Source organism: Schistocerca serialis, chromosome 2 (genome assembly GCF_023864345.2).
Source record: "Schistocerca serialis cubense isolate TAMUIC-IGC-003099 chromosome 2, iqSchSeri2.2, whole genome shotgun sequence".
Taxonomy (NCBI): Eukaryota; Metazoa; Arthropoda; class Insecta; order Orthoptera; family Acrididae; genus Schistocerca; species Schistocerca serialis.
The window spans coordinates 1052707844-1052724588 of NC_064639.1; the positions used below are offsets into that span (position 1 = coordinate 1052707844).

A 16745-nucleotide genomic window follows, 5' to 3' on the forward strand; every position below is an offset into this window, starting at 1 on the left:
CTGTCATCAGTGCATGAAATGACACTGCCGCTGAACAGAGAGAAAAATCCAGCACTTCTTAAAACCACAGAGAATGAACCAAAAAAAGGTGAATCTAATATATTATAAACATGTACATATATATATTCCACTTCTCCTCCTAAACAACAAGATTGATTTCAATCAAACTTGGTACATACACTGAAGAGCCAAAGAAACTGGTACACCTGCCTAATATTGTGTAGCGCCCCCGCGACCATGCAGAAGTGTCGAAACATGACGTGGCCTGAACTCAACTAATGTCTGAAGTAGTGCTGGAGCAAACTGACACCACGAATCCTGCAGGGCTGTTTAAAATCCACAAGAGTACGAGGGAGTGGAGATCTCTTATGAACAGCACACTGCAAGGCATCCCAGATATGCTCAATAACTTTCATGTCTCGGGAGTTTGGTGGCCAGTGGAAGAGTTTGAAATCAGAAGAGTGTTCCTGGAGCCACTTTGTAGCAATTCTGGATGTGCACGGTGTCACATTGTACTGCTGGAATTACTCAAGTCCAAGGGAATGCACAATGGACGCAGGTGATCAGTGAGGATGCTTACGTATGTGTCACTTGTCAGGGTCATATTGAGACATATCAGGATTCCCATATCACTCCTACTGCATGTGCCCCACAAAATTACAGAGCCTCCACCAGCTTGAACAGTCCCCTGCTGGCATGCAGGGTCCATGGATTCATGAGGTTGTCTCCATACTGTACACATCCATCCTCTCGATACAATTTGAATTTATACCTCATTCGTCCAGGCAACAATTTACAGTCCAGGGTTGCCACAAGTTTCCCCAAGTGAAATTCCCTGATTTTCAGGCAAGTTTTAGCATTTTTCCCTGAAAAATTTTGAGATCTCAAATATATGTTAGGACTTATGTATTTCTCCCCTGTGTGAGCAAAAATCTTAAATGCTAACATCAACATGTTTTGTAATGAACTGTTTTTAGATGGAGAAAGCAAGCCAAATGGTGTAAGTGTTTCATTAAGACCACTGTCGTTATTTTATTTCAATAAAACGAAACACATTTGATGACAAAAATACGCATTTCCTTGGAGTCGCAAGGTAGATTTAAATACCTTCACTGTTTTCAGAAATAACCTCGGAAAAAAGTAGGCCTCTTGAAAGAGATGTGTAGGGCAGGGAAGACTTGTGACACCAATGCTATAAGTGAGCGCCAATAAAGTATTCGTTCTACTACATTCATTATTGTCGGTTATTACCCACTGTGTTAGGTCTGTCATTTTGCAGGTACTGTGTGGTTTTTCTTTCGAGAAATATATGAGTACACAGCGTACAAACTGCCAGCGACTGCCGCAATTTTTTCTTCTTATCATCCATACTTTTGAAGTGCCAAAATACACTACAATAAATAAAATGTCTATAAAACGCTGCACTGTAAAATGTTCTTGTGGTAAGACAGTTGCAGTTGCTGAAATCCACCTCCTTGGCCTCTGGCCTGCTGAGGAGCACCACAGTTCTGGGCCCTTGGATAAATGATGAAAATCTGCCACATTACACCACACACAGACAGACGCAGCCTGGGCAGATCGGTGAGACTAGATTCGATTGCCAGGGACTGCACACAAGTGGTAAACAATGGGCTTCAGATCGATAGGACCGATCTGTTCGAGATACCAGCAGAAATACCCTACAGTTTCGACCCATTGCAGAAATCCACTTGTGTGCCCAGCTATTCATGTGTCACAGACACGATGTTGATGAAATGAGAACTGCAGTGATCAATCCACGGAACAGATAACTTGTGCAAATACTCTGGGAATCAATACTAATGGGGATAGGTAGCAATTCACAGTAAAGGTGATTGATGAGCTGCAGACAGGCAAGTAGAAAATACAATCACACTCTCAGAAATAAATTTTCAGCCATAGCCTTTGTCAGAAAACGAGAGCACACAAAATCACCCAGACACAACTTCTGGTCACTTGACCGCCATCTCCAGACACTGTGTCAACAATCTGAGAATCAGATCCAAACAAACCATTCATCATGTCTCCCTGCCTCTGGTCGGCAGCTGCTAGTGTAGCGGCAAGAAGTGGTGGCAGCACTGACTGCAAGCTGAGAGGAATGGTAGGAAGGGGAGAAGCAGTAGGAATGAGGGAGTAGGAGAGTGGCGCACGTACTCAGCTGTGCCCAGCCATTGACGATGCATGACATCTCAGTAAACAAGCCATTACATCTACTTAGACTAAAATGAGATTTTTTCCCTGATATTTCCCTGACATGTTTGAAATTCCCTGATATTCCCCGATTTTTAGAACTTGTGGCAACCCTACAGTCATCACAGTCCAATTTCAGTGTTGATGGGCCAAGGTGAGGTGTAAAGCTTTGTGTCGTGCAGTCGTCAATGGTACATGAGTAGGCCTTTGGCTCCTAAAGCCCATATCGTTGACATTTTGTTGAATGGTTCTCATGCCGACATTTGTTGATGGCCAAGCACTGAAATCTGCAGCAATTTGTGGAAGGGTTGCATTTCAGTCATATTGAATGATTCTCTTCAGTCATCATTGGCCCTGTTCTTGCAGGAGCTTTCCCCAGCTGCAGTGATGTTAGAAATTTGATGTTTTACTGGATGCCTGATATTCAAGTATACTCATGAAACGGTTGTACAGGAAAATTCCCCATTTTATCGCTACCTCGGAGATGCTGTGTCCCATCACACAAGCACCAACTATAACACCATGTTCAAACTCACTTAAATCTTGATAACCTGTCATTGTAGCAGCAGTAACTGATCAATCAACTGCCCCACACACTTGTTGTCTTATATAGGCATTGCCAACTGCTGGAAAGAATCACTGTGAAGATAAGAACACATAGCTATCAATGAGGTGGATATGGGGTGAAAAGGAAGAATCATCTATAAAACGTGATCCATAATGTGTGACTACCTGGACTCTAGTCACCCAGTATTTAAGAACGAGAGCACTTAATGACTTGCAAGATACTTTACACATAATTTCACACCTTCACGAATTTTCTCGCTAACAACACCCACAAAATGATGAAATGGATTAAGTTTATTGCCTACTACATTTTCGCTCCCTCATGCAGTAAAACTGCATCAGGCAGGACTTTTAATTACTTCATTACAACTAATTGTATTCATGACATTTTGCAGAGAGTACCCACATATGTTGCTGAATGTACCTGCAAAATTACATCATTGTACGACACCTGGTTCAGGAGATACGACATCATAAAAATTGACCTGTGTGGAAGCAAAACTACAGGGCAAAATTTGATAGAGATAAAAGTGAAGTATGTGTACAAATATGTGTGACATATATTAAATATATCTGATGTGCGTACATGGCAAAGCTGCAGGTAAAAAACTCCTCCTAAACTTCTGTATCGATTCGAACCAAACTTGGTACACATACTATATGGAAAGAAATTCTGTGGGGGGGGGGGGGGGGGGGGGTTAAGAACCAGCAATGTGCTATTGGAATGGAGGTGATAATATGGAGAGAGAAGGGAGGAGGAAGACTTGGACAGTCAGAAAGGGGAAAGGAGGACATGGACACAGATGGAGGAGGAGACGGACAAAGACAAGGGGAAATATACAAAGGGAAGAGGAGGCAATGAACAGAGAGAGAAAGGGGAGGAGGAGGGCGAGATGGAAAGAGGAGGAGATGGACAGAAATGGGACGGAAAAGATGGGAATGAGGGTGGAGGAAGAAAAGGACAGAGAGGCAGGAAGGAGAAAATGGACAGAGAAAGGTAAGAGGAGGTGGACAGAGAGAAAGGGGAGGAGGTGGAAGAAAAGAGGGAGTAGGCGGAGACAGGCCAAGAGAGGAGAAGGAGTAGATGGACAGACAGAGTATGGAGGAGCAGATGTGTGGTACTGTCCAAAGATTGCAGTGGCACAACAAAATCAGCTATGCGTATCAATACCACAGATGTAAGTGAGGCCTTGCTGCTATCTGCAATGACGTATGGGAGGTGCTCCTGAAGACAACGCCTCCCCTCACAGCACTCGAGTGCCATCATGTTGAAGTCAGGCATGTAAGAACTCAGTACAGTTTGTGACCTCAGCTATAGCTGTCAACATCGTGTAGGACAGTGACAGTTAAAAGTTTCTGATGAAATGTTCTTTCATAAATGTAGCATTTTCTACTGCAAGAGAACAGTTTGTTAATCTGTGCATCAAGTGATGCTTTCATTGTCAACAACAGTTGTAAATTCTCAAGCAATCCTTTGCAAAGAATTGTGTCACAATTAAGTAAATCTTTTATTCATTTATGTACTAAAGTGACCTAATATTTCATGTGTTCTAGTTTGATGAGCTTTCTCCCATAGCAATCAAAGAACCCACAGTATTGGTCAGACAAAAGTAGTTTCATTAGAGCACAACAAGATGGACATAGAAAAAGTGGAGTAGCAGATGGACAGACAGAGGGGGCAGAAGGAGATAGAATAGAATAGAATAGACAGAGAGTGGTGGGTGGTGGAAGTGGACAGAGAGTGACAGGAGGAGATAGACTGAGGGGAGGGCACAGGAGATGGAAGAGAGAGGGGGAAGGAGGAGATACAATAATACAACTGTAATGCATACATACCCAGGCAACACTGGGTACTCAGACAGTTTTAATTATTAAAGAGAACACTGTGTAAGAGGAACTATGACTCAATGGGACAGAAATGATAGCTCATCATCCTAGCTAGTCTACAGCCAGCTATCTTGTAGTATTTTCATGACCCTCCAACATCTGGTCACCTGGTACTTGTACTAACTCTAGACAAAATCAGGTGCAGGTATCATTGGAGAAGGTGTCTGCTGATCTGTTAGACACTATGTAAACCATTATAAGGAAAACTAGTGACAGAAGCACGTGTTGCAACTACCTCCACGGCATTTGATACCAATTTACCAGTTTCAGCAGCAGTGGCAGCATTAAACCAGACTGGAGTTAATCTCTTGGGGAGTTTCCCAAGGCCAATAAACAGGAATCAATGGATAACAGAATGTACTAACAACCTCACCCACTATGCTGTTGCCAAAGTTGTGCCAATTGCAGATTGCATAGTTTCTGGTAGAAGACATTATATTGAAGCACCCCAACTGATGATTTCTGGCCACAGAAAACTTTTCCAGTTGAGGCTAGTGTCAGGGGTAATTCCACATTTTGACATCATCCACATGATGAAAACTGCCTAACACCCATAGACACATAGCATCACAGAATGCTTTAAAAATTCATTGACAGATATCCCCTCGATGCACAATTGATGTCAGACAGAGAGATGAGGATACAGTACTGCCAATCATGACATTTTATTACAACACAGCAAAGCAAGACATCTTTCTTTTTGCCCGATGGTTGTGAAACCAAAACAACATTGGATACACTATTTCTGTTTCAACTGAATTATACTCAGCATGACTATGTGGAACACCACATCACTAGGACAGGAGCAGGAATACGGCTGGCTAGCATGTGGATTCTGGACACCCAGGAGAATGACCAAGAGTGCTATGTGTATAGCACCAGCCAATCAGAGGCAGCCCCCAAGACTTGGTAAGATTTTTACACTTGTGCGGAAAGTGAGACTACTGCAAAAATTACTAAGGAGGTACCTTGGGCAGTATCTTCGCTTGTCGAGTGTCACATAAGGAATCAAGAATTATGACCCCTTCATCAAGAAAACAAAAGCACAAAGAGGTTGTCCATGTCTTCTGTGTGAAGCCATACTACCCATTTGATGACTGCAAATCTTCTACGGGAGGGACTACTTTTGATGCTCATCACTGTGGACAGGATGTGACAATGCAACCATAACACAAGGATCCTCAAGTGCTGCCATACAGACGATCCCTGACAAATTTTAGATCCAGATTGCAATAGTCAGCTGCAATGAGAATCTCTGAAACGGAGTTGTTGTTTCTTTAGGAGAGGGAGCAATACTGCAAGCTGTGCTGGATGTCTTGTGAAGTACCAATTAGTGGTTGGTGGATAGTGTGCTGTGGTTGCTTGGTCAAACAACTTCACCAACAAGAATGCAGTGTTTATCATTTCTGAAAGATTCTCAAAACTATCTATGTTTCCAACATTTACATATTCTGGAGTATTCCATGTTTACATAAATATTAAACAATGATAACTCCAGTTGGAATATCAACACTGTAGGAAAAGACAGATTGCTATTTACTGTAAAGAAGACACATTAAGTTGCAGACAGGCACAATTAAAAGACATTCCACCTTGAATTTTCCTTTGTTCAAAAGTAAATAAGTTACATGAGAGTGTTAAGTTGCATATGACAATTGAAAAGATGCTCAGCCATTTGCATTCTGTTGGATAATGGGAAAGAAAATATTTTATAGTTTGGTGCATGTACATGGAGGAGAGAATAACTTCAGGTACCAATGGAATAGGTCTCCATGTTTGTTTTTATCTCATGGAAATATTAATTTATTGTGTTTCTAATGGTTTGGAGTCTCCTCCTGAAACTGTTAACTAATTTCCTATTATGTGGTATCAGAGCTAAGACTAGTGACAATATTTCTCTCAATCAGCCTATATTTTCTTGTGATGAGAATGTAAGAGTTAATGGTGTGCTTTTAGGTATTCAGACAAGCTGTTGATTGTTTTTCTGCTGGATATATCAACAAGTGACCTAACAGTCTTTTTATAGTTCTATGACGTATGTTGTTATACATAAGAGTCCAAGCAATGAATAGGCATAACAACACAGCTTGCAGCACCCGTAGCAGACTACTGGTCAGTTGTAATATTGGGCAGAAATCTGCAGTCAATACTTTGGCTCAACAAGTGAATGCAAATCATCAATCACTCAGGCTGAGAAAATCGGAGAGGTCAAAATGAAGGAGATTTTTATGATGGCGGACATCGTTTTCGCTTTTTTCCAGGGCAAATGCTTCTAAAGAAATACAGAGCACTGGAGAAACAACTACATAATTGATTAAGAAAGGAACTACAAGAAGTCTTTCAATAAAGGATAAGGTTCAGACAATCAGCAGGATAATGAAATAATAAGCCTGCTAAATATAGTTGGGCCTTAGCCCTCGGAGACAAGAGTGGCTCAAATGTGACAGCTGTATGTGCATGAATGCATGTGTGTATTTTTCTGCATCTGAAGAAGGCATTTCACTTCTAGGTTATAATATCTATAAGTCTTCTTCCAATGTGTGTATCTGCTTCTCAATGTCCTCTCCTATGTAGTGAGTAACAGTGTATTCTATTTCATATTATTATATGTATGTTTCTATAGTGCATGATGTCATAATGTTGTTGTCCGAAATGATGATTATAATGGTGATAGAAACATCAATTTTGATTGCACGTGCCATTTAGCTAAAATTACAAAGCTAAGTATAGAATAAAACAGGCAATGACATACTATTATCAAAAGTATCTCCCTGAATACCATCGATCACTGGTCGCCTTCCTTATTGTAGTTAATGTTTTTTTTCCCCTCTCCCCTCCCTCTCTCACCACACCCTCTACCTCCCCTGCCATTTACGTCTTTTATGTTATTGTTCAGGTCAGGTTACTAATGGTGTTCACTCTGCTTTCAGTCATCCATTCACACATCACATTCTGTTACTCTCATCAAGGAGGAGAGCCTTCAGGGATGTGGAATGATTCAGGTTAAACACTAACAGGCAGAAGTAACCACTGCTTGCCAGTTATGTAAAATATACTAACAAAAAATTATAATTAATGCTTAAATACTCAAAGTGACGATTACAGAAATGCTTCTTTAATACTTTATTTATGACATAAGGAGAAAAACTACTACATTGAAAAAAGGTGCTCCTCCTCCTCCTCCTCCTCCTCCTCCTACTACTACTACAGATCACTATTACATGTTTATATACTGACAAAATCAGGATCTACTTGATACAAATATTAGTAGTGTTGGGCAGAATTTACAATCCTGAGCCCAAGTATTCAGATACATAGTAGGAGTGGATAAAGAGGTATTCTTTTACTGTGTTTTTAAATATTGGGAGATTTTTAGTTTCCTTCCTGGTGTTCTCTTGACAATCTGCTGTAGAATTTTGCACCAGAATACAGAACTCCATTCTGTACCATAGAGAGGGTTACATAGTCTATTTGGAAATGATTTTTACTTCTTGCACTTCAGTTTTGAATTGCTGAATTCATTCTAAATTCTATCATGTTATCATATTAACCACAAATAACATTAGGGTTTTTGTACTGGTGTGTAATTGTAAGAAACCACAGGTTCCTGAAGAGGTTTATGCAATATGTTCTATTATCAACTTTCACAATATTTTTATTGCACATTTCTGTAGAATAACCATTTTTTTCACATTAGCTGCACTGTTCCAGAAGACAGGACAGAATCGACTGAAATAATGCAAAGTATATGAGCAATCTTGTCTGCAAATCTACATAGTAAGAGGAATTTCTGAGTATAAAACAGGCAAAACTGAGTTTTTGTGTAACTTTTTTGCATGCTTTGTTCAACCAAATCCCAAACAACATATTAATAACTTTGGCATCAAATCTTAAGAGCTGATGCTCAGATTTAAGTGTTACAGTATTATATTTGTTTATTTGAATTCAATGAATCCCATGTAATAATAAACTTTGCTACAAAGTAATTACGGAAGAACATTTAGACTTTCCATTGTGCACCGACAAAGGAGTTACAGCTAAATATAACATATTACCACATCAGCTTTTGAGTTAGAATATCCTACATAAATGGACTGTGACTGACTTCAGAATATGAAAAAAACATCACAGAATGAAGACAGGTGAAATAAATAAATTTTTATGAATTAGTTCAGACTAGTTATATAGTAAAGGTAGTAGCAATCAGGTTCTGAATAAAGTGTTAATTGTGGATGTATCAACAAAGAATCCTGGAAGCATCTACTTTTAAACCTTTGACAGCTACAGACATGTTTTCTGCATTCTGTGCTAAGCATAGCTTTGTTGTCACTGAATTGCTTGCCTAATACTGCTACCTGAGCTGAGAGACAGCATTCTGGCCACTATGAAATACTTATTATTCGAAGAACATGGCTCTAGAAAGCCACACTCCTGCAAGAAAACTTGTGAGTTGTTTCTAAGCCAACTACAGTGAAATATAAACTGAATAATGCTCTTGAATTTGTAGATGTGGGTTTGTAGTGTCTCTATTGCACGAAGGCTGACATGATGAATTGGTTTACTGATCAAGGAATGAGATAACTTTGAAATGCTTAGACCAATAGTACTGACAAGATAGTCTGCTTTGAAAGTAATATATTTTTAATTGCAGATCGGAGTAGCAGAAACAGGAATTACTGTATACAGAAAATGTGAGCTATTAGAATGTAGGCAAACTTTTTGTGTTGATGTATATAATATGCTTCTTTGTGAGGGCAATAGCCACAAAAACACCTGGAATAATAAAAAGTTGTATACATTTAATTATGGGACGTATATACAGCCACTTCGGTTGCAGAGTTTTTGATTTTCCTTCCCTGCTGTATATACATCCTGTAATTAAATAGTGTACAGTTGCTGGATCCCATACAATCAAATGTTTAAATTGCATTCATTTGATTTGATGACATAAAATATGCTGCAGGTGATAAAAAAATAATTTCACATTTTCTGACAATCTGTATTCTGAATCTGCAATTATTTACTTTGAAATATGATTATATAATTGTTGCTGACAGTCATGGGCTTTCCAGAACAACATATTCTGGTGAAACATAATACATTTGTCAAAAAATTTAAGTATACTGTTCACCTTTCTCCGGGTAAAAAGAAAATTTCAACTATCCAAATTAAGCTGAAATAATGATGAAAAGGCCTTTTTTTAAATGATTTGGCATTTGTTGCAAAAATACTCAGAAGTTGGCAAACCATCAGTATATCATGTAATACAGCAAAAGCTGGTTTCAATCATATGAAGGGTGTTCAGAAAGTAAGTTCCCATCGGTTGCAAAATGGAAACCACTGTGAAAATCAAAAGTGTTTTATTTGCAGCAGTTAGCTACACCTTCCAACTACTTTGTTACACAGTCATCACTCTTAGACATTTGTCATAGTGTTGTACCAACTTTCTGGTCCCCTCATCTTAGCAGGCAGCTGCCTGTGCTTTCTGCCAATTCTCTACGCTGGTCTACAGCTCACTGTCTGTGCCAAATGTTGTCTTCATAGCCAGCGGTTGATGTGAGCAGAGATGAAACTCTGCGGCAGAGATTTATTGGCTGTATAGTGGGCGATCAAACACTTCCCACTGAAAATGCTGCAGGAGGATCTTTATTGCCCCTGCAGGGTGCAGCAAAGAATTGTAATGAAGAAGGAACTGCATGAGAGTTCTGTTATGTGGGCTGCATGGCATCAAGTGAAATCTCTCACCAGGACCTCATACTTGGCAGGAAACACTATTTCCTAGGCACCTTTATGTGCTCACTGTACACTGAAAACTGAAAACAGCAACATGATGCTATCAACAGGCATACTAGAGACACTGTCCAACACATCTGTGCAAAGCTTCAATAGATTTTCACAGTGGTTTCCATTTCACAACCAGATGGAACTTACTTTCCTAACAGTCCTTGTATATTGACAACTATAGCAGGCACTTACACCAAATATAATGGAAGTGCAACAAATATAGGAAAAGAAAGAAATCGTCATACATAAAAGAGCACTATGACCATTTTAGTAAATACAAACACTGGGTGTTCAAAAAGTCTTTCTGCAGTGCCATACGATCGTTAGCTGCGCATGCCGTATGCTGCAATGAATATGCCGAAATGAAACTCAATGAAATACAAGATATTAATTTATTGAATATTCATTTTTACTTAGAAATTTTCACATTAAGTGTTGAAACTGCCCCCCCCCCCCCCCCCCCCCCCCACCGTAGTTGAATACACAATTCAAGACATCTCTAATCATGTTTCCAAACACAAGCTGTAACATTTCTTCCATAACAGAAGTAGTGAAAGTGGATATTGCAGTTTTCAATTCATCGATGGATTTTGGACGGTTTTTTATAGGCAGTTGCGTTTGCTGCACCCCAGAAGAAAAAGTCAGGCGGCGTTAGTTCCGCGATCCTGGAGGCCAAAGTCCCTGTGAAATTATGCGATCGCCATAAACATCAGCAAGCAGCGACACTGAAATGCGAGCTGTATGCACGGTTGCATCATCTTGTTGAAAATAACCGTTCAGTATCTCACTTAACAGAAGTTCTCCTATGAATGGGTAAAGAATATAACTGCAGTATCGTTGTGTGTTTATTGTTTTGTTGAAAAATATGGGACCCACAATCCGACATCTAGAAATTGCAATCCAAACTCCTATTTTCACAGAATGAAGTGGTTCCTCATGAATACACAATGGATTTGTGGTATTCCACATATGAGAATTTTGTGAGTTCATGTACCTGGATAAGTGAAACCATGCCTAATCAGTGAAAAACATTTCATTTAGAATATCCCTTCCATTTTGTTGAACGAAATTTTTGAACCATTGACAATAATGCAGTCTCTTGTCATGGTCAGTATTTTTCAGTTCTTGCATGACTGTCACTTTGTATGGGAAAAGTTCTAATTTTTTCCTTACAGCTCTGTGGGCCATTCCGACACTAATATCAGTTTCCTGGGCGAGTTTTCTTACTGACTTGTTTGGGATCAGGGATATTTTATCAGAAATATCGAGTAGTTTATCCTCAGACAACACTCTAGGACGACCACTTCTCGGTGCATCTGTCACTGAACCCGTACTTCGAAATTTGTTAGTCAAATCTCGCACAGTATCGCGATGTGGGGGTTTTGTCTCTGGGAAAACTAAATTAAATGTTTGACGAATTTACCGCCAGCTGTGAACACTTGTTCAACTAAAAACACACATTCTTCAATGGTTAGCATTTTAACAGTGACAAAAACAAAACAAATGAACAAAGGAACTAAACTTAAACATTCACCTCAACACGTAACGACACACACCAATGATACTACTGACACTTCCTGGCAGATTAAAACTGTGTGCCGGACCGAGACTCGAACTCTGGACCTTTGCCTTTTGCGGGCAAGTGCTCTACCAACTGAGCTACCCAAGCACGACTCACACCCCGTTCTCACAGCGTTAATTCCGCCAGTACCTCATCTCCTACCTTCCAAACTTCACAGAAGCTCTCCTGCGAACCGAGTCCGAGTCCGGCACACAGTTTTAATCTGCCAGGAAGTTTCATATCAGTACACACTCTGCTGTAGAGTGAAAGTTTCATTCTAGATACTACTGACGCTAGCTGAGATAAACGAAACAGTGGAATGTTGGGAGAGTCCACTTGAAGGGAAGTAACCCAGGCTGGTGAACAATCATACGGCATGCGCGACTAACATTCATACGGCACTGCGGAGAGACTTGTAAAATTTGTGTTACCTTGAAACCTTGAACACAAAGGAGTCACAGATGCAACTTGAACAGATGTGGAATAGAAGATTATGAGTTTTATGTTTCTCAATCAGTACAGCTCACCCAATTTGCAAGAGGAACTGTCACCTGTGGTAAGTATAATCCTTTTGCAGGTTCTCAATGAAATACCTGGTCTCATCTTGAGTTCCAATATTTAGATTAAATAAAGTTATATGTAATGTAACTTGATAAAAGGGGAGAGACTAACAATACTTTTTGTAGCTTTAAATCTTATAGAATACCTTTCCTGTGCCCAGAAAGATGTGGATCCTGCAGCTCGACCATTTGCTACTCCTTTTTGGTGTAAACTTCTTTCCTGATTTGAGTACATGAAGTAAGGATGTGTTTTAGAAGCTGCAGAATGAGACTGTTCCTCCAAGCTTGCATCTAAAGTCATCCATTTATACTGAAAGCAACAAAGATATGTAACAGCCATTTAAATTATAAGGCAAAAAATGCAAAGTGCTACATGTACAGCTTGGTTACAAAAAAATAAAAGTACCTTTAACTCCCCAAGACCTTCAACCTTAGCAAATATCCATTTGGAAAATCAGTAATTATCCATTTCTGCAAAAGTGGACAAACTCTTCAGTAGTAAATATATTCTGAGCAGCAAGAACAAAATAAGTTGTAATATTTAACTGATGTATAATTTTATATTTGGTCACAATTAGAAAATAAAATAGGAAATACAGAAACTTAAATTTGGTTTCATTTACATTATAGGTAAAATTTATGACTAGGCCCTATACATTTTCTATAAAAACAAATTAGCCTACTTTAGGCAAATAAATTATATATTGAAGTATTACATGAAGTAAGATAAAAACATATGACACATAACAAAAGAAACTGGGTCAGCATATGCAGTCTAAGCTGCAATTGCTTTTTTTGTGTTGTCAAGTTACAAACGAAATACTGCTGTTCATTGAAAAAGAGCGCACCTGACTTCACGTTGCTCGTAAGTCCACAAGGAAGATATTTTTTTTTAGTTTCTTCTTTTATTGATTACCCTACATTAGAAGTGGTTACTCATAGAACCCAAATTTTTATGTAATTACAGAGCTTTTCTTCACTCCTATACAAGTGGAAAGTGTAAATCTTTCACAGAGTATGCTACAATGTTTATATATTTTATTTTATCACTACACATCATATTATAATTACATGTTTTATATATTTTAGCTTTGTGCTATATAAAATTACATATTATTGTTTTTTAGCTTCTAGGGTAGGTCACTCCCCAGAAAAACATTCCAAATCAGATCTACCATAAAAATTGAAGGCCAGAAGAAAATTAGCTTTAAAAATCACATTATAGTGCAATAAAATGCGATCAGTTACACTTTTAAGTAGGATTATGAAGGATGTAATTCTGTTAATTTTCTAAGTATTACATAAAGTTAAAACTTTTTATTAAAATGTTTTGAAAGTCAGAATTGCAAGTGAATAACATTAAATGATGACAAGTTTCAGCTGATTATACAGCCATCTTCAGATCTGGAGTAATAAGGGAATATTGCACTGTGGTAGAATTTCAGAAGGGATTAAACAAACTGTTGTAATACAAGCAATGTGTCAGTTACATATCAATTATAAAAATGCATAGTGTCTGCTTGTAAACTGAGGCGAAGACACGACATCTGCATCAGAGTTGATGTTCGTAAAAGCGATGGATCTCAATAGAATAATGGCACATATCACTGACATAAATATTAGGCATTCAAGACATAAGCAATAAACAGAGATGTTAATACGAAATTCAGTACACCAAGGAAAAATATGTCAGGAACAAACCCATCTTAACAGTCTGTGTAGATACACAATATTTTGCATACACAATATTTTGCATACAAAATTTTTTACATCGGCAACTTTCAACCAAATCATTTACAGGAATACTAGTGGGTTTAGTAGAGTGTGATTCACTCAAAGTTGTATGCAAACTAGTCAGCTATGCATGCTCACACAGGTCCACAAGGAAAAAGCAGCATAACAAAAAGTGGTGAATGAGTAAACATAGTAACAATAAATAAGATCATGTAATATAGTAATAAAACACATCATCTAACAGTGGAAAAAGAACTGATTAAACAATATCCAGCCAACATCATAACACAAAATAAAAGTTAAGAAAAATATATGCACATAAGGTGAATATGTAAAATATTATTTTGACCATCAATATGTGATACAATTACATGTCATCAAGGAGGAAAGAAAGAGAATAAGTAATTAAATAGAAGACACTGTAGACTAGGTTGCAAAATGAATGTAACACTTAATACTCCACAGGCGAGAGTGTCCTAGTCCGACATGACTATGGGGTGGGCAAAGGAGAAGAGATGCAGGGACGGCCACATAAATCAAACTGACATGTAGAATAAATATCTTTATATTATACAACAAATAATTAAATAGAATAACACGTTAACAAGGTTGCAACATGAGCGCAATGCCATTACAAGTAAGATGTACCCTGACATCTGAGGTCATGGGCTGGGCGAAGCAGAAGTGATGTGATCACAGCCACAAATGTCCAGAGGGCATGGATCACATGACCAGTAAGTAGAATAAAAGGAAATTAAAAAATACAGTGAAAAGACAAACTATATATTTATAAAAGATCACGATAAATATTGAAGAAAAATCCCTAATATTTTATCTTGATGGTATATGCCATTATTCTATTGAGACCTCTCTCTTAAATGAGCATCCACTGTGATCCAGATGTTGTCTCTTAGCCTGATCCTATGTGCAAACACTACAAGTTTTTATAATCAGTAGGTAATTGACCTTTTGCTGATATAAGTGTGCTTGGTGTAATTCCTTCTGGTAGTCTACCTTAGTGCAATTTTCTGTTATTATTCCAGAGCTGAAGATGGCTTTATAATCAACGGAAACTAGTCATCACTTTGCAATCTTGACTGTTAAAAGATATGATTTTAAAAAATTTTAACTTTATGTAAAACTTTAAGATAGCCAGGATGGAGACAAGCTATGTCAGGAATTAACAGTAACTTTCTAAGATCCAAATTTAAGTTCTCAAAAGCAAAGCTTTTTGCTAGACAGTTCTTCTTAAGAGTTCATTACTATTTGTACACATGATAACTTCCATTGCATCAAAATTGTCAGCTTATATTACAATAGATGACACCTTCGTTACTGATAGAAATATTGTTCTATGTCAAACATACAATAAGCAAATCGGGTGCTCTTTGAACAGTAACATATATGTAGTGATGCAGACACAAAGAACAAAACAGTGCATATTGCCTAAGAAACAAATGTTATTAACACAGATGAAAAAACTTCACAAACTAATTTTCCCATGATATGTAGTATGCTACGATTTCTATGAACAATCCACGCTACAAACTTCAAGTGCCTGCATATTGCATTGTTCTTCAAAAGTACTGTGGGCAACAGATTCCTCATGAATCGGCAGTAAGAAAAAAACTATTTAGATTTTGATAGATAAAAGATCTACTCACCAAGTGGTGGCAGAACACATACATAAAAGACGGTTGTAATTGGCAAGCTTTCGGAGTCAATGCCTCCTTCTTCAGACAGAAGGGTTGAAGAGGAAGGAAGAGGGGTGAAGAAAAAGGACTAGAGAGGTCTAGGAAAAGGGGTAGATTTCGGGAAAGTCTCCCAGAATGGATCAGGGGAGAGTTACCATATGGGATGAGAAGGAAATCTACCCCTTTTCCTAGACCTCTCCAGTCGTTTTTCTTCATCCCTCTTCCTTCCTCTTAAATCCTTCTGCCTGAAGAAGGAGCCACTGGCTCTGAAAGCTTGCCAATTACAACTGTCTTTTATGTGTGGGTTTTGCTGCCACTTGGTGAGTAGATATTTTATCAATCCAATTAAATAATTTTGTCGATAACTCTTGTTATCACAATATTCTGAAAAAGTGTGTGGCACTATATAAGTAACCACCACATTCGAATAGCCTCTGATGAAACAACAGACATATATGGATATTTCATAAGCAATTTCACTGTTGGCAAACTCGATGGAGAAGAACCTCAAAGCCAGTACTGATTTCCTTAAAATTGCTGTAATGCACAATTCATTCAACAGCAGGATGAACGGCAAAGCGCTGTGGGCTGAAGGGTCCAAGAAGAAAAAGTTGTTCTGTATTTGAATGCTGCAGCCTACAAGCTGAAGGCAGCAACTGCCCTTCCATGTATTCTATTTGAACTTAATACACTTCATTTGCCTGGCCAATACACTGTAAAGTATCACCAGATAAGTGTGCAGCAACTACC

The 16745-nt window shown here is 38.4% G+C and overlaps 1 protein-coding gene across 1 annotated transcript in view; it reads right to left on the reverse strand.

Annotated features, from left to right (window-relative positions):
- Window positions 1–16745, reverse strand: part of LOC126458500 (centrosomal protein of 78 kDa-like) — a 94774-nt gene that overhangs the window by 13966 nt on the left and 64063 nt on the right. The window contains 1 exon segment of the mRNA XM_050095594.1: window positions 12714–12877. Within this exon segment, the coding sequence (XP_049951551.1) occupies window positions 12714–12877 (164 nt within the window).